A 24,321-nucleotide genomic window follows, 5' to 3' on the forward strand; every position below is an offset into this window, starting at 1 on the left:
ATGGTTGCTTTGGATGGGGAGAGGACTTTTGAGGAGGATACATATGCTCATAACCTTGAATATGGTGATGACTTCATGATGTATACATATTTCAAAACTTATTGTAATATGTGCTTTAAATATTGGCTGTTTACTGTATGTCAATTATACTTCAATAAAACTGTTTAAAAATAAGAAAAGACTAAGATATTTAATAGACTTTTTGGGGGGAAAAGTTAAAAATTTCTTAATTTTTTATTCCTGGTACTATTACCACAATTTACAGGGCAATATCCCTGAGGTAATGAAAAGAAAAAGACAAAGCTACAACAGATAAAAGACCTCAGGAATGTAAATGTAACTGACACTACATTGCATTGATCAATAGCTGCACTTTTTGCAAACTGTGGTTATGACAGTCCTGAACAAGAAGGGTTTCCTGTTTAAGCTGCAGTAACTTTTCTGACTATGCAGCGTCATTCTTTGTGGCAGATTTTTATGGTTCCTCTAATGCATTTGGGACGACTGTCTCAAGGTAACCTGTCAGCTTTCCAGACAACTCCTCGTTCTCTCTCCTGGTAAGAACTGTAGCCCTTTTCTTCTGAAAAATTTTAGAACCTTCTGCTACCATATCCACTACTTCCACCACCAGATCCGTAGCCACCACCATAGGGACCGCCCGAGCTTCTTCTGCCAAAACTGCCCCCTTTCATGGGTCCATAGTTTGATTGTTGTCGTCCACTATAATTTCAAAAGTCATTATAGTTCCCACCACCACCATAGTTACCACCTCCGAAATTTCCTTCTTCATTGTAACCATCATATCCTCCACCACCGCCACCATATCCACCGCCTTGGTTTCCATATCCTGGTCCACCACCACCATTGCCTCCTCTACTACTGGAACCAGGACCACCACCATAGTTGTCACCATCACCGCCTCCATAACTACCTCTGCTGCCACCACCTCCACCACCATAGCCTCCTCTTCCACCAAAGTTACCACCACCTCCAAAGTTTCCTCCACAACCCATGAAGTTGCCAGATCCACCTCTACAACCTCTTTGCCATCCAGCACACTGCATTTCTTGTTTAGAAAGGGCCTTTTCCACTTCACAGTTATGCCCATTAATAGTGTGGTATTTCTGAACAACAATTTTGTCCACTGTATCATGTTCATCAAAAGTTACAAAAGCAAATCCTCTCTTCTTTCCACTCTGCCTGTCCTCCATAACTTCTATGGTTTCCATCTTGCCATGCTTTTCAAAGTAGTCTCTCAAATTATATTCTTCTGTATCTTCTTTAATACCACCAACAAAAATTTTCTTCACAGTTAGATGGGCACCAGGCTTTACAGAATCCTCTCTAGAAACAGCTCTCTTTGGTTCCACTACACGCCCATCAGCAACCTGGTGTGGTTGAGTATGCCACCTCCTCCACACAAGAGTAAGTCACAAAACCAACCCCCCGGAATGTTTTGTTTGTGGGTGTCTCACCACCACACAATCTCTAAGTGTGCCCCATGTTTCAAAACGTTCTTTTAAACCATAATCTGTAATTTCAAAATTCAAACCACCAATAAACAGCTTTCTCAACTGCTCAGGGATCTCCACCAGTCCATGCCCCCCACCCAGGTGAGGAGGCTGCGGCTTGGAGTCGGGCTGGGGCGTGGGGACGGAGGGGTGGGGGGAGTGGTGTTACCTCCATTTTGAGACAAGACTCACCCCTTACAACTAGCATTCTATATGGGCTACACTTAAAAAGAAAAAGAAAAAGAAATGAGGGCTTGTCTTCAGTGACCTTCCAGTGCATTTAGGGAAGGCATGATTACAGGTGAAAGTACAGGCTATCACCCATCTGTGGAGTGTGCAGTGAGTGCCACAGAGTTATCTTCAAGGTCTGGAAGTTGGGGAAAGTCTCCCGGAGGAGATAAAATGATCCAGCAGAAAGTCTGGGTGTGGGGAGAGGCCGTAGGGAATGAAATTCTGAGCACTGTTCTCAAAGGAGGGTTGGGCCTTTAAGGGCTTAGGCCTGGCCTGAGGGCAGCTCTCCCCTTGGAGTAAGCTTTCATTGTTTCTGAGGAAAATGGGGCCTGAAGAGAGAATGCAGGCAGAGGTCCTGCTTTATTACAAGAAGCAGAATCAGTTAAGAGAAAAAGGGTTTGCAGATTCCATTTCATAGCTTCTTTACTTTGATGCATCAAGCCCATGGGATGGTACATCAAATGATTCATTCACTCTTATTTGCAGCGTGCTGGGGCTACAGGGCCCACATGAAGGTTGCATCAGTGTAGAGCCTGTTCCTTAAAGTGTAGACCATTCCCTACCTGCAGCTTCAACATTTCCAATGCTAATACGAATAGACCCCAGGCCTCACCTCTAGGAAAGCCAGAGACACACCTTATCAGAATCTCCAGTGCTGTGCTCAGAATCTGCTCCACAGTGCAGAACCCCCTTCTTCTGCAGCTCAAGTCTGAGGACATTGGTCTGGTGGCTTGTAGCCTCTGTAGGTTACTTTCAGGACAGCAATGTTCCCTTGGATATGACGCTGACATAAACAGCAACGCCTGGAGACGACTGCGGAGGACCGGCTTCCCCTCTCCCCAGGCCCCTCCCTGGCCCCCAGCCCGGCTCCTACTTAGGCTCCCCTCCCCCAGCGCGCCGTGGTAGCGCCTGAGGGAAGCAGGAAGGCCCCGCCCCCCACGCTAGCCCCGCCCAGGTTGTCAGAGACGAGAAGCCCCGCCCCGGCCGGGAGTGAGCCTTTTCTGACAAGCAGGGCCTCCCAACCCTTACCCCCAACCCTCGCGGGGCTGTCCCCAGACCCACACGCGTCCTGCAGACTGCAGCCTCGACCCGGGAGGGAGACAGCGACATGGCGGCGGCCAAACCCGAGAACCTCTCTCTGGTAGTGCACGGACCCGGAGACCTGCGCCTGGTAAAACGGGAAGGGGAGTGGGAAGCCTAGCCGGACCCTGCCCCACTGGCCTCCGAACTCAGCCCAGCCGCCGTCCCCGCTCGCCGGTTCCAGCGCTGCGCTGGTCCTGCACCTCTGCCTTGGCCGCCCAGATCAGAACTGGTTACCATGTTGGGGGGAGGGGGTGGCTGGTTTGTAAGGTGCTAAGAGGAAGGTCCTTGTGTGTGCCTCACGGAACCCAGCCCCGTGGCTCGCACGTGGCCAGAGCCCAGGAAGGCTGCAAACTGATTGAAGCCTTCTCCGTCCTTCGCCAGCTGCAGATTCACAGTCTTGGCTTTTGTCATTGCATTTTTCCAAAGGGGTACCAGGAGGCTGCCTGATGTAGGACATGCTCAGAATTTCTCTGGGCAGACAGTGCAGGACAGAAAGGGGGCCGGATGAACATTTAAGAGCTGTGGAACTCGTATTTAATCTGTATTGCCTGGGGCTGATTACACCTCCTTTGCAGGATTATTATGATCGCAAGAGTACCCAGCACTAACTAGCTACTCTGAATGTACCGGTTTCTGCCCCTTTTCCTTCCAGCACAGGTCTCCATCTCCAGGACTCATGGTGTTCCCTGTGCCTATACCAGACTTCTGGATCTGACTGGTGTCCATGGCTCTAAAGGTTCTTTCCTTCTCACCTCCCTTAGTCCCTGTTTGGTTCACTTTCCAGTCATTTTCCTCTCTGATCAGGCTCCCATGTTTCTTTAAGAGCGTTTTTGTCTCCTCTGCACCACACTTCTACCTCTGCTCCCTGGCTCATGGGGACAAAGTTCAGGGAGCTGCAGGGTCAGCCCTGTGGTCATGCCAGGGGTCCCTTAACAAAGTCCATCTCAGATGGGCCTGGGATGGCAGTGGGTGTGTGGGACGGGTGCCAGCCATTTCTACTGCTCACTGGCACCTCCTTCCTCAAAGAGAATATGTACCAGGATCTAGATGGGAGAGACTCAGGAGATTATCCAGATTAACAGTTCTTGACTACTTAAGAACCTGTGGTCTCTCTCCCCATAGAATACAAAGAGACTGAGTTTAGCAGCAAGTTCAGAGATTTTATGGACTTTTAAGTCCCTCCATCGACCCTCTAGAGGTTTGTGGACCCCAGACCAAGAACTCCTGCCCTGAGCAAATTCTCCCATTTTCTCAGTTGAAGAAAAGTGCCATTCCTGGGATCCCTAGGTGCCTCAGTTGGTTAAGCCTTGAACTTTGTCACGTCATGATCTCTTGTCCATGAGTTTGAGCCCTGTGTCGGGCTATGATGACAGCTCAGAGCCGGGAAACTGCTTCGGATACTATGTGTCCCTCTCTCTCTCTGCCCCTTCCGCTTGTGTTCTGTCTCTCTCTGTCAAAAATAAATAAACGTTAAAAAAAAAAAAAAAAGCCCCAGGGTGACAGTCTTACCCAGATGAGAGCTCAGAAGTTCAGACTCCCATTCCAGTGCTCTCTCTACTCACTGTAGAGTCTCACCTAAGGTCCTGAATTAAAGTGATACTATTAGTGTTTATTGCGACACCACCAGATAAAGTTAATAGTAAGACAGTGTGAGGGCTTTGATGAAAGTTGCATCAGGGAGTAAATACCTCACAGGGAGGGGTCCTTAACCTAGGGAAGGGATCCCAGAGGAGATGGATGCTGCTTGATCTGGTTCTTGAAGGATGAGTAGGAGTTATTCAGGCAAATAAATGTACCAGCAAGTGCAAAGATATGTGAAATATGAGATTACAGGTTCTGTTTACTGGGCCTGCAAATAGTGTGATGTACAAAATGGAGGGTGGTTAAGATGGGGAGGTGGACAGGACCTGCTTCTCCATCTGCTCAGGGCCTGCTTTAATTCCTGGACCTAATAAGTAGCAGAACTAGAATTGCAACTCCAGGATCTGCTTTGCCTTAACTCATAAACTCAGCCTGTCCCACTACTCAGCCAGATGAGCTTTCTGTCATAGCTTCTCTTGAAGACTGGAAGGAGTGGGAAACCTATCTTAAAATTGATTTTATTAAAAAAAATATTTTTTTTTAAATTAGAGGTGACTGGCTCAGTTGAGCATCCTATTTTTTTCTTTAAAATTAAAAAATTTTATGTATTTATTTTTGAGAGAGAGAGAGACCAAGACCAAGTGGGGGAGGGGCAGAGAGAAAGGGGGACAGAGGATCCAAAGCAGGCTCTGCACCTACAGTAGAGAACCCGATGTGGGGCTTGAACCGACTAACCGCAAGATCATGACCTGAGCTGAAGGCAGCCGCTTAAAGAGCCACCCTCTTTAATTTTTTCTAATATTTGTTTTTGAGAGAAAGAGATGGTGTGGGTGAGGGACGGACACAGAGAGAGGGAGGCACAGAATCTGAAGCAGACTCCAGGCTGTCAGCATAGAGTCTGATATGCGGCTCAAACTCACATGAGGGTGAGATCATGACCTGAGCTGAAGTCAGACACTTAACCAAGGACACTTAACTGACTGAGCCATCCAGACGCCCCAGTATCTGACTTTTGATTTCAGCTCAGGTCAGGATCCCAGGATGCTGCATTGGAGCCCCATGTCGGGCTATGTGCTGAGTATGGCGCCTGTTTGAGATTCTTTCTCTCCCTTTGCCCCTCTCTCCTGTTTGCGTGCACCCTCTCCCTTTAAAAAAAAAATCTTTTTTAATTTTTAAAAGTTTTATTTTATCAGCTTTGCCTTAGAATCTACTCTTGATTAGGGATGAGTTGGAATGGGTATATCCTAAAAGCTCTAGAAAATGCATGACGGGCTAAAAAATGTAGCCTGTGGTTACACTAAAATGGTTCAGGGTGGATTCATGAGGGCCTCAGGTCTGTTTGAGAATAGGAGGTGGTGGAAGCATTTACTAGACAAAAATAGGTTAAACTACTGAGGTCAGGTTTGAGTGTAAGATGTCTCTGGGATACAAATCAAGGTGCTTTGAGAAATCACCTTGGTTGTAGGGATCTGGGGTGCAGGGTTGATTTCTTGGGTTGAAGATGTAAGTTCAGAAGTCATTTGCTTCTCTACTGGGCAGTACTTCACTTCCCCCCCACCCCTCCGTGAGGCATTTGAGAATGAGGAGAGGGTTTGTCACAGTAACCGAGGGGTGGACTTCATTGAGTTTACAGCACTTTCCTGCTAGAGGAGTCAACATGGTTGAGAAGTAGGGGGACCCAAAGTTCCCTCGTCCTCAAATATAGCACTGTCGTGCTCTACAAAATATTACTGCCTCGCCCAGAGTAGTGCCCAAGTGGGAAATTGTAGATGGATGAGCTTGCTAGGCTGAGCAGGACATGTAGAGTGAGAAAGCAGCAAATGAGGACATTACCCTGGAAAGAGCCTCACACTCAGGGGAAGAGGCAGAAAGCTCTCAGCCAAGAGTGACCAGGGATGCCTATGCTGCCTCAGATTCCTGCAATGCAACACAGACCCTCCTGGCCCCTCACCACTCCCTCCAGAGAAGGACCCCCCCCCCCCCAGCTTCCATATACTATCTCTGCCCTTCCACCCCCTTCTGTAAGGTGAATAGGTAAGTGGATTGGGACTAGGGGTTGGTACTGTTAGTAAACCAGAAAGCAACAAGGAGGAACAGTCCTGGGGCAGCTTTGGGAGGTAACACCAGTTTTTCTTTCTGTGGGAGAAACAAAATGAAATCCAAGGTTTCCTGGGCAGAGCAGGCTCTGGCCTTTTTGGCTGACCAGGATCAGGATCTACTGATAGCAAGGACTGTTATGTGAAGGGAGCTGTCTGGGGAAAGGCCTATTTCTAATATTTGAAGCAGGATTTGGAAGGGTTCTGAGGCAGGAAGCAAGGGCTCAACCCTTGCCAGGCTGCCATCCCGCTTCAGGACAGCCCAGGAACCAGCCAGCAGCCATGGCTGGGCTTCTGTGAGGGACATGTAACCTGGGTCACTTGGAACTCCCACCATCTTCCACCTGCCCGGAAGGAAACGGAACACCTAGCCTTTTTCCTGCTTATGGAGAAGGCAGGATTCCCTTTTCTTTCTTGATGCTGTGGCTGCAGGGAAGGAAAAATTAAATTCCTTGTCTATTATGTAGCTAGTGATCACTTCGGCCACCGCATGGGAAGGGCCAAGGCAGCTTCAGTGCTCCCTGACCTGGGGATTCAGGTCTCCATGGTGCCTGGACTCCAGGCACTTATCAGTTGGGTGGTAAATAAGAGAGAGTATGTGCATCTAAATACACACACACACTGACTGGTGGTTTTCTTTTATAATGAGGAAAACAAAAATGTGAGGCAAAAAAAAAAAGGAGCAAGGGTAGAGGCAGCCAAGCTGATGCATAAAGAGGCAAACAGGCTGTCAGCAAAAAGTGTCAGCTCACTGAGGTCCTCTTTAAAAGGAAACAGTAATAAGGTCACAAGCCAGGTTGAGGCCCAGAGTGGGGTTTAGTGCCAGCTCTGCTGTTTATAGTTATGGGAGTCGCCAAATTACTTTCTGCTTCAGTTTCCCATCTGTAAAATGGGGACAACATTAGTTCTCATCTCTGGGGTGTGTGAGGACTAGATGATATCAGGGAGCAAGAATTCTTGTCCCCTCAAGGGTCCTAGCTGGACTAAGAATCAAATTGACACAAGACAGAGTAACGGGAGAAAATCAAATTTAATAGCAAGTGTCCAGAGAATCCATATAGACATGGAAGTTCGAAAGACAGTCAGGCAAAATGAAGTATATGTGTCATTCTTAGCCAAGGAGAAAGGGGATAGGGGCTTGGGACTTCAAAGAGAATGAATGCAATTCACAGAGAGATGAAAAAATAAATGATTGGTAAGCAACTGTTTGCGCTGCCCTGTAGATGGATTACTCAGATAAAAGTTTATCTCTGGTAATAGGTAGCCCTTACTCTGTAAAGATCCTCTAATTTATTTATTTTTTTTAATTTATTTATTTTTATTTATTTATTTTTTACAAATAGTTTATTGTCAAATTAGTTTCCACATAACACCCAGTGCTCATCCCCACAAGTGACCTCCTCCATGCCCATCCCCCTAAATTTATTTTTGAGAGAGCTCTAGCGGGGAGGGGCAGAGAAGGTGGGACAGAGGATTCAAAGTGGGCTCCTTGCTGACAGCAGAGAGCCTGATGTCTGGCTAGAGCTTGGAGCTCAAACCCACAAACGCTGAGACCATGATCTAAGCCGAAGTCCGATGCTCAACAAGCTGAGCCACCCAGGCACCCCAAGACTCTCCAATTTAGATCGTTCTTTGTAGTTAAAGAGGGGCAGTGTTTCTCCTGAGCCCACAGGATATCAATTGCTTTCGGCTCAAAATAATCCACATGCCAAAATGTCCCACCTTGGGGCAGCCTGCACTTGACCATTACAATGGAATGGTGCCTGTAAAAGGCCTAGCGCTGATGATACACTAAACATCTCAGCATAAAAAGAGATAAGACCAAGACCTTCAAATGCAAGTCTCTGCCAGAAGCCTTAAAAAAAAAAAAAAAAAAAAATGGGGCACCTGGGTGGTTCAGTCGGTTAAGCCTCCGACTTTGGCTCAGGTCTTGACCTCATGGTTCATGGGTTCGAGCCCTGCATCAGGCTCTGTGCTGACAGCCAGCTTTTTTTTTTTTTTTTCTTTTTGTGTTATGTGGACAATTTTTAGCCAAATTATAATAAATGTGGCCCTAGGCAATAATCTTATATTCATCTGTATTTACCAGTCTAATTCCTTTGTATCTCTCTGGTCAGTCTTGATAAATCCAGAAGTTGCTTTTGATTGGGAAATGAATCCTCTCTGAGTTGTTAGTTTATGAAGGGGGGATATAAAACAGTCAAATTAGTTTTTTCCGTAGAAGCTGTTTTTGGTGATGGGGAGAGGGAGGCTCGCTTTTTTTTTTTTTTTTTAATGCTCTAAGTTTCACTTGAAAGGTAAGGGCAACAAAGAGAATATGCTGAGTGCCTACTATATCCCAGACAAGCACTGGGTGCTTTCATGTAGCGCTTTGAAAACTATCCCAAATGAAGCACCAATTTTATTTATATTTTTAGCCATGAACTGATACACTTGTGTTGCTGCATTTTGATGTTGTGGCAATGTCAAAATGCTGTAAATGCTGCTATCAGTTTCTGTACATATTGTATCACGTAGTAGTCCGTAGTACATGTTGCATCAGTAGTCTACTCTGTGTCCACTTTGTCTGGCTTACTCCTGACAGCTCTGCCAGATTTCAGGCACCAGCATCTGGCCAGGGAGAATGAAAGAACCCAGCCCCTGTGTCCAGGAAGCTGAACGGTGGATGTGGGATGGGTTATAGTCAGAATTTTGTTTTATCATGTAGGGGAGGAAAAGTGATTTTCTCCCTGCGCTTCTAGGTTATTGGCCGAGACCTCTTGTAATAAAAGACAGATTTTTAAAAATTTATTTTTAAGTTTCTGTATTCATTTTGAGAGAGCGAGAGCACACGCGCGCACACACACACACACACACACACACACACACACACACACACACGAGAGTGGGGGAGCGGGGGAGAGAGGTTAGATAGGATCCAAAGCAGGCTCTGTGCTGAGAGCAGAGTCTGATGCAGGGCTTGAACTCAGGAACTATGAGATCATGGCCTGAGCCAAAGTCGGTAAGACTAGAAGCTACCTGACTGAGTCAACCAGGTATCCCTAAAAGACACATTAATGTGTCGTACACATTATTAAACTTACACATTAAGTAAGTTTAATAATGTGTACCTCCTATATACAAGGGAGATACTAGGAAAACTGAATAATTTCCTGAAGTGGCCCAAGTCACCATCTTAGGTACCATTTCCAGCTAGCAACAAAAGATCTTCTCAGAGTGAGGGAAACCAGTTATGGGAGTTTTTCAGGAAAAAGCACAGTAAACAAGGGTTAGGTTGTTATGCATATTTAAATCTGTGGCTTCTTCCTCCAGAGGAGTTTCTAGAGATTTAGTCATCCTTTTCCAGGAACTGAGAGGGAGACACCCTTACAAATGGAGATTTTCCTTTTAAACATAAATCTCTTACAATAAACGGTAACTTAAGTAGTTTTCAGAACTTTTCCTAGTAATTTTCAGAGCTTTTCCTACGCCTGCTCTTTGTTAAAAAATAATCAGCCTAAAATAATTCATATGCCAAAGAGATAAATTTTGGGATGACAAATTTTCCCCTGGAGGAAAGAACAAGTTGAAGGGAAGATAGTCATTTTAGAATGATGAGCTGATGTTTAATTATAAAGGGCAGAAATGTCTTATACCCTAGGTCAAAAGAATTGGTTAGAATCTGTGTTTGTTTGTTTGTTTGTTTGTAGAGGTGGGACAGAAGGAGAGGGAGACCCTCAAGTAGGCTCTATGCCCTGCAGGGATCCCAACACTTGGACTCCATCTCTATGTCTAAAATTAACACGTTGAAAATATCCCCTCCTTGCATATGTACTTTACTGTTAAGATCTGTGGGCAAGGACAAGGCGATTATTTGATGCAGGGGCATCAACACTGACATCTCTAGTGGTCCTGAGCACAGGACCTGAGCACATTTTTGTCATCAGCTGACAGAGCTAGCTACAGCTATCCGATGAAATTAAAGGGCCCTGATAGGCCCTGGGTTAAACTGGGAGTTTACTCTGAGTGAGGAAATGCTGGCTACTTAACCCTTTAACACCTGAGCTAGATTTATCAGTCAGAGGCACTGAAAAGACAGTCTAAAACTCCTTTTGAAAAAGGGAAAATTGGGTGGTAGCCAATAGCCCAAAGAAATACCACTTCCCTTTATTTTAATATTTTAAGTGTGTTTCAACAGTAAAACAAGACCCAAACCCAGATAAATAACAGGAAATTAAATCCAGCAAATACAGCCGTCTCTGCCAACTCTGCCAACCGCTATGGAAGGACAGTGCCTTTGTCTGCAGGAGGTCCAGAGGCACAAAGCTAATCTTTTCCCCTAAAAGTGGCAGGAGCAGTCAACAATACCACACGTAGGATCATAACATTTTATGTAATAAGCCCTAGTAGTACTAAGAGAAGAGGTAAAAGTAGCCCTATTCTGAAGGGAAAAGCTAGAAATAGGAGTATGGGGAAATTTATCTTTCAAAATTGCATGACAGAAATTAAGGAGGAGAAATATGTGCTCCCACACAGTATTGACATCCACTTAATAGATATTTTAATGTGGCTAATAAAGCTGGCAGTTTTCTCAAAATCAGATGGACACTAAGAACACTAATTACCGGAGGAAATATGTTCAGATTTTGCGAAGTAATATTTGGCTCAATTTTATTTTTTATTATTTTTTTAATGTTTATTTTTGGAGAGAGCATGTGCATGAGTGGGGGAGGGGCAGAAAAAGGGAGACAGGATCCAAAGGAGGCTCTGTGCTGACAGCAGAGGGCTCGAAACGGGGTTTGAACTCATGGAACTGTGAGATCATGACTTGAGCTCAAACGAGGCTTAACCAACTGAGCCACTCAGGCACCTTCAGCTCAATAATTTTAAAAAATGTAAATAATTCCATTTCCCCAAGGGTAACTGCGTAGCTCAATTGGTTAAGCGTTCAGCTTTGGCTCAGGCAATGATCCCACAGTTGGTAGGTTCAAGTCCCGCATGGGGCTCTGTGCTGACAGCTCAGAGCCTGGAGCCTGCTTTGGATTCTGTGTCCCCCTTTCTCTCTGCTCCTACCCCACTCATGCTCTGTCTCTGTCTCTCTCTCAAAAATAAATAAACATTAAAAAATTTTTAATTCCATTTCCTAGACCTGAACACAGCATTTAATCAATGTTACTAACATACTAGAGCATCCAACAAAGCTCAGAGGCTTCATATTTTTGCTTAAAGAACCATCTGATACTCAGTTATGTTCATACATTTTTAATTAGGAGGAAATTACTTATTTAAAGTTTATTTAATTTATCACAGCTGAGAATTAAATAGTCCTTTAACCATCCTGTATGGCTACAATATCCTAGGTCCTGGAGAAGCTGAAAGGAGAGGAAGTGGACACCTTCCAAGCCCAGGGAGGACAAGGAAGGCTTTTGATAGGAGATGATTGTTTCACTGTTTGTGTCTCTATCCCTGACCCATGCCCAAGTGCCAGTCCCAGGAGTACAGCCCCACCTGGATGTCTGCAGACACTGCAGTTCCAACACATCTAAACCTACATGTCCGAGTTCCCATAGGAATTAGGAAACCACCTCAGATCCCCCCCCCCCCCCCCCCCCCCCCCCTAGGCAAAAACGGGTGCCCACTTCCTGATTCTCTGTACTCAGGAAGCTGGAGATGGGGTACTGGTCCAGTGCCTCCAGCCATGTTTGCCAGGAANCCCCCCCCCCCCCCCCCGTGGAATCTTGAAGGAAAAGGATCAGCCAGTGGGGGAAATGGTCCCAGGGAGGTGAGTGAGTGAGCAAAAGGGTGTGCTGGGAGTTGCAGAGGCTTGCAGAGAACATGGTGGCCAGTTTAGGATTTTACAGGGCCGCTGGGCACTTTAAATCGATTTGCATTTTAGAAAGATTGTTAGCAGAAGAAAGCTGGTTGGAGTCCTGAGGGCTTGGGCGGGAGAGTGGTTCAGTGGACTTTGGGAGAGTGTTCCGACCCTTCTACTTTGACCTCGAGTTTGCCAGGCTAATGTGGGTAGAACAAAGCCTTTTTTTTTTTTAAATGTTTGTTTATTTTAGAGAGAGACAGAGAGAGAGAAAGAGCACAACCAGGGGAGGGGCAGAAAGGGGGAAACAGAATCCAAAGCAAGCTCCAGGCCCTGAGCCAGACAGTACAGAGCCGGGCGCCGGACTCAAACTCATGAACCGTGAGATCATGCCCTGAACCAAAGTTAGCCGCTTAACCGACTCAGCCACCCAGGCTCCCCTAGAACAAAGCCTTTTATGACAAAATGGCCAGTTAGGAAATCTTTGGATTTTCTTCCCACACTCAAAACACTGTCAAGGGAGGAGGGAAATTGAGGAGGGAGCGAAACAGAAATAAGGTCTCCTGCTCTGCTCTTCTTAAGTGTACAGGGCAGCCAGGCAACAGGTTGTCAGGGAGACCTGGCAGTGGGGGTGGAAGGCGAACATGGGCTTTGAGGACCTGGGGTGAGGCCGGCCTCTAAGCCCTCAGTCTAAGGCAGGGAGGTTGGCCTAACACACTTTCCCACAACTGGTAGAATCAGGCTTAAAACACAGCTGGAATCCTATTACACTTTCTCCCAAATTCCAGCCTTTTAAGAAGCAGTCCAGTTCTCTTAATATTGACGTGACAACAAGAGAAATAACAACTTCTCCCCAAAACAAATTTAAGAAGTACCCTTTCCGAAAGGAAAAAGACAAGGCTGTCCAGAGCTGATTCAACCATACTGTGAATTAATTATAGAAAAAATAACTTTGATTCTATTTCTTTTGTTTTTTGTTTTTTTTTTTTTTATAATGTTTTTTATTTATTTCTAGGGGAGAGAGAGAGAGACAGCGTGAGCAGGGGAGGGTCAGAGAGAGAGGGAGTCACAGACTGAAACAGGCTCCAGGCTCTGAGCTGGCAGTCAGCACAGAGCCCGACGTGGGGCTCGAACCCATGAACCGCGAGATCATGACCTAAGCGAAAGTTGGACGCTTAACCGACTAAGCCACCCAGGCGCCCCTATTTCTTTTGTAATAAGACCTAACTTATTTGCCGCAATTCAGGCACTCTATTTTCTGATTATCCTCGTTATACAGAGGAAGAAATTGAAGGCACAAAGAGGTTATGTAACTGCCCTGAGGTCAGGTAGCTGGTGGAGAGGAGCCTGGGTTTGCACACGGACTTGCTGTTCCAGAGCCTGAGTGCTTCACCCCTACGCCACGCAGGTTGGCTGCTGTAGGGAGAAGGCATTTTGATTTCTCCTCATGTCAAGGCTGTTGCTGCAACCCAAGCAAGAGGTACTGAGGGTGTGAACTCAGATGTGCAGGTGGAAGTAGAGGATAAGGGGCCACCAGGACATATTTAGGAGAGAAATATTCAGGCTAACTTGAGAAAGTATATTTAGGAAATGCAAGATAGCATTTAAGATACAAGATTCCATGTTCCCACAGAGTTCTTCCTGAAGTACTGACATGACTTATTCTGGGAGGTGGGGGGAGACCTGGAGGGGATGGAGGATGTGCCTGTGATGTAGTCCTGACTTGTGAAAAATGCTGGAAAACTGACACAACTACCGGAAAGAACAGTTAACTCCTTATCCCTTTGTTTACTGTCACTCACAGAAAGGTAAGAACGCCTGTTTAGGAAAGCTTGAGTATGCGTGATAACAAGATTTCAGGGGAATGGAAGGGCTATGGGGATACAGGGGAAAGCTGGGGATCTCACACAGGCTAAGAAATGGGTGAACGAAAGAATATCCTCACCGAAATCTGAGACAGGAAAAGGAGATTAAGTAAACAGAGGACTGTGGCCAACATCATACCAAGGAACCACAAACAAAAAGCAAGGTTTTTTTAGTGACCCCGCTGTGATAACTTTCTACAACATGAGCTCCTGTAACCATGCTTAGGACAACATTTACAGACTTAGGGGCTGATCTTAACATGGTCTTGTGCTTCTGTGGCATGGTCTCCCGCAGAGAGGGGAGTCAGGAGACAAGATGAGTTGTAAGAGTGGCTAGAGTCAGTCAGCAAGAAAGAGAAGGAGAGGGGAAAAGTTGGTTTGCAAGGAAAGGTATTTAATTAAGTTCCCCATAGAGTGTGATCTGCTACCAAGGAAAAACCGGGCTGTCGGCACAGTGCCCTCTAGTGTCTCAGAAAGTCATTGCATCTCTGTGGTCGTGGGACAGCCAAATTTGGTCAGCTCTGTTACAGCAAATGTTTACGGTGGTAATCTCCAGTGACTCAGGGCCAGCTGTTGGCTTTGAGCTTGATTCTTACCCCTCTCCACTCCTAAATGGGTATTCAGGGCTGGCCCGGTTGGAGGTAAGGATATGAAGTATATGCTGTGGATGTATCTCTTGTTGCTTGAGAACTTGCCAAATACTGCCTTTCCAGGGGAGGGTGGGGTGCTGTTCCATATTTGAAATAAAGGCCTGAGTCTTAGTTTCAATTAACCTGCAGTTTAAAATCTCACCCACTATAAGAGAAGCAGAACTTTATGTGGCAATCCTGATGTATAATGTTAGAGATGGGATTAGCAACTCTGAGAGGTTTTGGTGACAGCCAACTATCCTGATGGACTCCCTTTTTTAGATGGATTCCCTTCCCCCACCCTCCCTCCTTCCTTTCACAGGTAGCCAGTTTAAGTTATCAAGAGATGAAAAACAGCCTTGAGCACCTTTCCCCACATCAAGCTGCTTTGGATATAGTTCCACCAATGTTATCATAGTGCTGCCATGGGCACATCACTGTGAGGATGAACCAAGGTGATGCATGTGCAGCACTTAGCACAGGACCTGGTAGAAAAAAATTGGTCAATGTTAGCTAATCAGCATTACCATTGTCTCTTTGGAGTTTTTGCTTGTTTTTTTGTTGTTTAAAAAAAAATTTTTTTTAACATTTATTTTTTTTTTGAGAGACAGAGTATGAGCAGAGGAGGGCAGAGAGAGAGAGAGGGAGACTCAGGATCCAAAGCAGGCTCCAGGCTCCGAGCTGTCAGCCCAGTGCCTGATGCAGGGCTCAAACTCATGAACCACAAGATCATGACCTGAGCCTGAGTCAGCCGCCCAACCGACTGAGCCACTCAGGCACCCCAACCATTGTCTCTTTGGACTTTGTTCCACTGAGTACAAGGGGTTCAAATTAACATCAAGCTACTTCAACAGAAAGATTGATAATCTGAGTTGAGTGAGAACCACAGACCTTCCTTGGTGTCTGTTATGGAGAGTGGTTGCATAATGAGAACTCCCTCTCTCCCCCATGTTTGTGGCAGTGCACTGTACCTGGTGACTAAGGAGACTGAAAGCCTGGTCTCTAGCATCAAGGTTATTTTGTTAGCAAACTAGCCTGGGTGTCATTTATTGCTACCCTATTAAAGCATCTGTGGGAGGCTTTCTGAAGGGGGCAAGCTTTGAGCAGTGCCCAGAGAGCACTGTGCATGGGTCCCAGCCCCAACATTCCTCATCACCTATCTGGCTGCTTCTTGGATCACCTCAGAGGAGAAGAGGCATATTCCACCCCTGGGGTGCAGTATGGGAATGCAGTGAGATGGTTGGGGAATCAGGTTTAATCCTGGTTTATCCACTCTGTGGTAGTATGGCTTTGACCAAGTTCTTTAACTCCCCAGCCTCAGATTTCTTTCTCATCTGCAAACTGTGGGCCATGTGCCAGAATGTTGTCTGGCACGTAGTAGGTATGGTGAACATTTTACATTCCCTCCTCTTCTTGACTACCTTCAAAGAATTCATAAAATGAACACTTGGATTTAGCCACTCACTGTCCTTCCTTCTTGTCACCAGGAATTTCCTAGCTAGTTGACAAGGGGAAGAAATGTTGGTTAATGTTAATAATAATAATAATAGTAAATAGTTGTGAATGCCGGAATAGCTCAGATTCCTTTGTGTGTGTGTGTGTGTGTGTGTGAGAGAGAGAGAGAGAGAGGGTGTAAGTGAGAAAGGGGCAGAGAGAGGGAGAGGGAGATAGAAGCGGGGCTCACCTGAAGCAGGGCTCCAACTCATGAACCATGAGACCATGACCTGAGCTGAAGTCAAATGTTCAACCACCTGAGCCACCCAGATGCTTGTTGAACCTGGAGAGTAGTCAAAAAGCAGGTCTTGTGTGTTCCCAAAGGGCCTCTGAAAGTCCACATGGGAGGTTTCAGAAGAGGAAAAACAAGCAATGGTCCGTGTGCTGATGTAAAGGAAAGAGTGGCAGCACACACTTTTCTGACCTACCTAGAGATCAAAGCCCTCACATGCAACTACCACATACCTTATCTTTTTCCTGAAAGTTTCCCAGACCAAACAAATCTGTATCTTAAGACTGCGGTTTTTGAGGAGGGCAGGATCTGATATGGAAGGCAGTCCAAACATCCTTTTTGCCTACAGGAGCATGTAGCATACTTTTATTAGTCCAGGGCAAATTGCACCCATGGGTGGGGTGAGGTCAGCAGTTAGAGTCAGCACTATCTAGTGTGTCCCCTGAGGCATCCACCCAGCAACAGTTTGGTCTGAGCCTGTGTTAATTCTAAGAAGAAATATTTGAATGAAACTCCACATTAATAAGGGGCGCCTGGATGGCTCAGCCAGTTAAGCATCCAACTCTTGATTTTAGTTCAGGTCTTCATCTCAGGGACATGAGTTCAAGCCCCATATTGGGCTCTACACTGAGTGTGAAGCCTACTTCAAAAAAATTGAGAATGTTCATAAGGGAAAGTTATTGTGCATGCTAAATGATTTTTCTCTTTTATTTCCTTTAGGAGAACTATCCGATCCCTGAACCAGGCCCAAATGGTAGGTCCTTGGGATACTCAACTTACACGTTATTGTTTCTTATTATTTTCCCTGGAGGAACCTGTACATTGCTCCCTTACCCCCTTTTTCCTTCTGTTTATTACTTTGCCTCCAATTAAAAACTGTTTTTTTGTTAGTCTAGAAACCTAGTCTGTTATTCACCATGACTGGATAGGTTCAGCTTGACTCCTACATGAAATAAAAACAGTGGTGGACCCGGAAGAGTTACCATATCAGACTGCTGACTTGTCCCAGAGTTTTTGACATTAAATGTCTTCAGTTTCTGAACAAAAAGGCAGAGTTGTTCCTTGTTTGACCTAACGACAGAGGTAGGTTACTCTATGTATATAAGCTGCCATTTGGGTGGCCTAACCCTGTCCTAACCCTAATCCTTATCCACGTTTTGAAAATGAGGAAGTCCACAGAACTTAATCTCTTAGAAAAGATATCACTGGAGGAAGACTGGGATCTTCTGGTCAGTGGGGATGGGAGGGGCTGCGCGGAGCATTACCCCACGGTCCTAATCAACCAAGCACAGACAGCGGGTGAGTGCTCTGGGGCAGGGTTCCTGCCACCTTTGTGCCAGTCTTCTGGCCTGTCACTGCGCGAGCCTGTGAGGCCCACCTGATGTACATTTCCTTGAGTGGTATCTGTACCTGGGAAGTCATGCCACCCTGTTGGCTTTCCAATTCCTCCTGTCCCTGGGGTCCCACTTTATAATGTGCAAGACTCTGCGGTGAGACTGAGAGTAAGGGGTGGGGGGAGTGTCTACATATAGCTCATCCTAACACCCACCCACTCAGGCCCCCTTTCTGTCCTTCATGAGTTGGGGACGTGCTTCCCCACTTTTCCCCAGGACTGTAGCTTCCGTGTGAACGTCAGATTGAAGGCAACTTTCCTGGAATCTCAAGAGCTTTGCTACTCAAAGGTCAGCTGTGTTGTTGATTTACAGTGATAAGAATACAGACAATAGCTGTTTCTATCAGTATTTAGTGCATAATGTATATTTAGGGCTTAAGTGTTTTCACCAAGATACGGTGTTCAGAGACGTGAAAGAGGCACCTCACTGTGTCCTGGAAAGTTAGTATGGATTCCAGAAGCAGCCGAACAAGGGCTATCTTGGACTCACAGGACCCTGGTACTGTTTCTCTCTCTGACACAACATTCTGCGTTTGCTTTCTCATCTCTTACTGCCCTTGATCGGAAGGGGAAACAATAGCAAATTTCAGCTAGCGTTTCTAGCAAGTCAGATTTAATCTTTTATTATTAATTGGTAGAGAGGAAACTCTGAGATCATTTTCTCTACCTTGGTTCTCTGTATTCACCTTGCCATTTCTTACTCTGTCACCAAGGCTTGGGACAGAGAAGGTTGTACAGAACCACACCTGCAGATCACCTGTGATTTGTGGCAAGGGCAGGGTGTGAGATGCCTGCATGCATAGCAGAGCTTTGGGTCCCTTTGTCTTTCTAAGGCAGAGTTTTCCTCAGATACTTGCAACATGCTCACCTTAGTCAGACTGGGCCAGTGATCCTTTCACACTTGTTTTTGCAGAGGGGCTCAGTGGCATCATTACTTTCAACTTGGAAAACTGACAACAACAATACCAACAAATCTCACTTTATTCAAATCTGTGAAGGGGAAATACCAGCTGAAATCTTTGGGTGGTTTAAATTAAATCTGCACTATTAAACCAAACAACAGGCATGCAGAACACAGCCAGATAGCTCACAAAGTGTTGCCCAGCCTAGATTTTGCCAGCCTTTCTCTCAGGAATTGAAAAGATTTAGGCATAGCATATTCCTGATGTGCTAGAAATATCATATCAGTTCTTATATGATATGAATATAAGATATTCTCTCCTAGAAAACAGTTTTTCCCTTACATGGTTGATACATTTCTTCCTATTGATAATATCTTATTTGTGCAGTGGATTAGAGTTCCCCAGAGAAGCAGAACCAAGAAAGAGAGAGAGGAGAGAAAGAGATTTATTATATAGATTTGTTTATATATAGGTTTATTATATATGTATATGGAAAGAGGGCTGGAAGAGGTTTATTTTAAGGACTTGGCTCATGTGATTGTGAGGACTGGCAAGTCTGAAATTTGTAGGGCTGACCAGCAGGCTGGAAATTCAGGTCAAAGTTGATGCTTCAGTCTTGGAACTCCTTCTTCAGGAAATCTCAATCTTTTTTCCTAGGGCCCACAACTGATTGGATGAGGCCCACCCACATTAGGCAGAGTAATCTGCTTTACTTTTAACAATTTACTTATTGAGTCAGTAGACTCCAATGTTAACTACATCTAAAAAATAGCCTCACAGCAACATCTACTATTTGACCAAAGGACTGGGCACCATTGCCTAGCTGAGCTGATACATAGCATTAACCCTCAAATGCAGTTATTTTGCTTTGTGGAAACTTTCGTGGTTTACAAGCCTTCATTAGTGTTGCTGTTTAGCTTGTTTTCCTCTGTGGTCTAAATATTGTACCTGGCCTTTGAAACCAAACCCTCTCCCTTTCCAGAGGGGAAGCATGGTGGTGCTTCAGGCTGCAGGGGGGATAGTTCCTTCCCTCACTTGTTTTCTCCTTCCTTTTATCAGAAGCGCTGCTGAGGATGCATTCCGTCGGGATATGTGGCTCAGACGTCCACTACTGGCAGCATGGCCGAATTGGAGATTTTATTGTGAAAAAGCCAATGGTTCTGGGGCATGAAGCTTCCGGAACAGTCGTAAAAGTGGGATCATTGGTAAAGCACCTAAAACCAGGTCAGCAAAACCCTTCAATTCACTGATTTATTTATCCCTCAACATAAATAAATATTTGTGTGTACTTCCTTGGGGCCAAGCCCTCTGTTAAACCCTGGGGTTACAGCAGTGAATAATGCAGTCTCGATTTCTACACAAATGGATCTTACCTTCCACAGAGGAAGATGGGCCTGGGATACACATACGGTTCCTAAAGTACAATTGCGTTGAGGGCAACAGAGAAGAGGGGTGTGATCAGGGTGTTCTAACCAGATCCCTGGCTCCTCAGAGGGAGGAACAATTAACACCTGAAGACAGCTAAGGAATAAGCCAGGTAAAGGAGTGGGGGAAACATTCCAGGCATAGGATCCACGAACTGGGTCCACATGCTGAGAACCAGGGTCTTTGGTATAGTCGCTGATCTTATTGGATGACTGGAAAGGCACCACTATTTTTCTAGATTTGCTTAATTCATTCTCTTGAAGGGAGGAATGCTCAGCTATTGGCAGCCTGTGATGTTCCTCAATAAGTGAATTAAATTCAAGCTGTGTGATGCAGCCAGCTGTTGGCTTTATTCTTCCTTTGCTGATGAGGCCACTGTACAGCCTGGAGACAACATCAGATTATTTGAGGGAAGGAGAAGGTTGGCAGGAGGTGCCATTTCTGTGTTAGTTATAAGGCTCTCTCAGCACAGCTACATGAAGAGGAGTCGTCTGGACCTGAGGAAACTAGACTTGTGTCTCATTTAGGAATGTTGTCAGGCTCTCCATTCATTGTGGGTGGAAGATGAGAAACGCCTGAGGTTTTGTGGTGTTACCCCAAAGTGGAAGATTCATAGTTTCCAACAGCCATTGAGTGGTTCTTACCTTTAGGACCAGATCCCTAAATACTAGTCATAATAAGGAGTGAAGGGTTCTTTAAATTTCAGTTATATTAAGTGTTGAGTGCAACCTACAATGAGTCCAACCTTGTGCTTTGAGGGATACAGAAAACTGAGAAGATACAATACCTGGATACTTTCATCTAGTTGGGAAAACTAGTGAATAAGAACCATTGGGTGCTATAACATATGAAAAAGAATCAGCTCTAGCAGTTCAAAGAAAGGGCATTTGTGGTGGACAGAGGTGTTTAATGAAGGTTCATGGAGGAGATGGGTCTTGGGGCTGGTTATTTAACAATAATAATTGTAAGAAGAAGGTAGCTAATATTCATTGCTTTACTATTAGCCTCCATGTTAAATATTTACATGTATAATTATGTATTTCATTACTGGAACAACTGTATGAGGTAGGCATTATTTTCTTCCTTAACAGATGAAGAAAGTATGGTGATTACATACAGTCACACACTAGTGAGTCTCAATATGGGATGCCTGCCTTGGTCTTTCTGACTCTAAAGCAAGTGCTCAGAACCACTGGCCTGCCCAGCATCTGGAGACCTGAGGACGGTTTTGTATTTGAGTTAGTGAAGGGGTCCAAAGCTAATATTCTAGTTAAGAGGAAGAGAGTAACAAAATCACAGAGATGAGCATAACATATCTGGGTCGCTAATGATTCTGTCCTGCTCAGAATAGAGGTTCTGTGCTAGGAGTTAGTGGAGATGATAAAAATGCATAATCTGTATAAAATTCCCTCTTTAAAAGCACTGTACAGCTGAGAGTTATTATTATATTATTATAATGTAATAATTAGAAGACAAAACTGAGTAATATACAACTCCACCTGATTATGGAGACTCTTGAATGCTAGATTAAAGAAGTTACTGTCAAGGTGCCTGGGTGGCTCAGTCAGTTAAGTGTCTGACTTCTGCTCAGATCATGATCTTCGTGGGTTTGAGCCCCGTGTCAGGCTCTGTGCTGACAGCTCAGAGCCTGGAGCTTTTCTTTGGATTCTGTGACTCCCTCTCTCTCTGACCTTCCCCTGCTCACACTGTATCTATCTTTCTCTCAAAAATAAATAAAACATTAAAAAATTTTAAAAAAGAAAGAAGTTATCGTCAATGGTAGAACATAATTTGGAGAAAGCTCACTGGGCCACGGGGAAAGTAGAGAGGGATAAAAGGAAAGACACATACAGGTTGGGGGGGAATACATTTTATGGTTGCAGGGATTTCTGTGGATCCTTTTTTTTCTTTTAGAACACAAAATTTTTATTCAAGTGTTTCATATGCTAATTTGGACTGAAAATTCCAATTAATTAGTCTAGAAAGAAGGAAAGCACTCATAGAGTAGTTCTTAACATTTGTTTATAAATTTTTAACGTAAATCTTAAAGAATTAATAAATCTAAGGCAAGGAAGAATTCTTAATTTAAATACAATCTGGCTATCTATCTTATAGTTTGAATTTCCTGCACAATAATACCAGCTCAAATAATTACAATAATTATAAATACAATAAAAATAGTTAATACTAGTTATATTACTACTACTATGATCATTGTTGCCACCACTACTTTTAATGAGCACTAACCACTACATACCAGGACCCTGCATTATTCTGTGGGTACTTTTAACACAAAAGACATAAAAATAACTTAACATGTAGCTATTTAGTAAAGGGAAAACCTCCCATGGGTGACACTCCTCAGGCTAGGGAGGGCCCTAGCTCCACTCTTCCACACCTGTGCAGGTGGGGATAGGGACTGATTGGGAAGGGACACAAAGGAAGGAAGTTTCCAAGGTAGTGGTAATGTTCTATATCTTGATAGGGGCTTATATTACACAGGTGAATGCATTTTTTCAACATTCATCTAGTGATCCATGTAAGGTTGTGCATTTTATCAATATTTAAATTTTACCTTAAAAAAGAACTGTAAACAAGTATTGAACTCTAGTTAATGATAGGCAGGCTGAAGCATTTAAGCTTGGAGTGTACTAAGGGCTATAAGCTATGTTGAAATGCATCAGGAAAGATGACTCGATGGGTAGAGGAGAGATGGATGGATGGGTGGATATGTGATAAAGAAAATTAGCTACATGTTGATTGAAGAATTGATGTGGAGGACATCTGGGTGTTCACTGTACAGTTCTTCCAACTTTAACGTCTGTTTGAAAATTTTCGTAATGAAAAGATAGAGCAATTCTAGGGCTGGGTTTCCAAGCAAGCATAGTGAGACAGAGGAGAAGTACACTAGTTCACAAGCCTGGAAGTTACTCTCCGCTGGAGCCTGAGACCTCTGTGGGTCATTTGCCTGAGCAGTCCTGCTAACTGGGGATCACCTAACTCCTAGTTATTGTTGAAATGCAACCAGACTGAACATTTAAGACATGCCATAATTGTGGCTCCTGTGTTGGTAAAGGCCTTGCGCCATATTTTCAAAGCAGGTGAAGAAAAAAAGTATCTGCAAACTTCATGTGGTAGTTTGAGATGAATCCTGGACCTGGCTTGCCTCAGAGATGGGACTGGTTCTGTGTTTCCCAAGCTGGGAAGTGGTTGTGGAGTTGAGGGGTGGGTTGGCTTGTTCCAGGGTTGGTAAAAGGGCAGGCCAGATCAGTCTGGAGAAGTGTGCTGGTCATGTTCTGTGCAGCATCCTGAGTTTTCTGCGGAAGCAAGCGCTAATGGGTTGGGCTTGTCTAGGGGGCCCTGGATCCCAGGGAGGAGGGTGGCTCCCCCTGCTGGCATCTCCCCAGGAGCATGTGCCCCTTCACAGCAGCTCTGCCCCTGCCCACGTTTTCCTCTCCAGGGGATCGTGTTGCCATCGAGCCTGGTGCTCTGCGAGAAATGGATGAATTCTGCAAGATTGGCCGATACAATCTGTCGCCATCCATCTTCTTCTGTGCCACGCCCCCTGATGACGGGAACCTCTGCCGGTTCTATAAGCACAACGCTGACTTCTGCTACAAGTTAGTGCCCAAGGCCTGGCCCAGCCACCTGGGACCTCTCCCCTTCCTTTTGATTGGGGTTCTTTCTCCTAGTTCTAATCTCCTGCTGTGATTTCCTTGTTCTTTTCAGCCCATAATTCCAAACATGAAGTATCCCCTCCACAGGCCCTTCTTGGTGGCACTGAGGGAAAAAGGCTTGACTAGGTCTAAGACTGACTCACAGTACTTGGTTTTAGTCTTTGGGCTGAAGTTCCCCTCACCTAGAGCAACAATAGGAAATTGTTGCTGAAATCACTCATTCCTCTTCAGTCATCCTGCAGATAACTTGCTGAGATTTGTCCTCCATTACTGGTTTTCAAGGCAGCTCCGAGGAAAAAGAGCTTATTACAGCAGTGACCCCCCCCCCATAACAGCAATAACTGGGGTGCACTAAGGAGGCCAGGACATGAGCTTTGGGATCCTGGATCCACTCTCTGCTAGCGAGTGACT

At 45.0% G+C, this 24,321-nt stretch overlaps 1 protein-coding gene and 1 pseudogene across 1 annotated transcript in view; one reads left to right on the forward strand and one right to left on the reverse strand.

Annotated features, from left to right (window-relative positions):
* Window positions 1-590: 590 nt before the first annotated feature.
* On the reverse strand, window positions 591-9,838 carry LOC120243841 (annotated as a pseudogene).
* Window positions 2,756-24,321, forward strand: part of SORD (sorbitol dehydrogenase) — a 34,579-nt gene continuing 13,013 nt past the window's right edge. Inside the window, exons 1-4 of the mRNA XM_039250084.1 lie at window positions 2,756-2,913; window positions 17,234-17,267; window positions 19,868-20,032; window positions 23,694-23,853. Of these exons, the coding sequence (XP_039106015.1) occupies window positions 2,851-2,913; window positions 17,234-17,267; window positions 19,868-20,032; window positions 23,694-23,853 (422 nt within the window). The 5' untranslated portion in view covers window positions 2,756-2,850. The remainder of the gene's footprint in view (window positions 2,914-17,233; window positions 17,268-19,867; window positions 20,033-23,693; window positions 23,854-24,321) is intronic.

The sequence above is a fragment of the Hyaena hyaena genome, unplaced genomic scaffold (genome assembly GCF_003009895.1).
Source record: "Hyaena hyaena isolate Hyena2069 unplaced genomic scaffold, ASM300989v1 scaffold_361, whole genome shotgun sequence".
Lineage (NCBI taxonomy): Eukaryota > Metazoa > Chordata > Mammalia > Carnivora > Hyaenidae > Hyaena > Hyaena hyaena.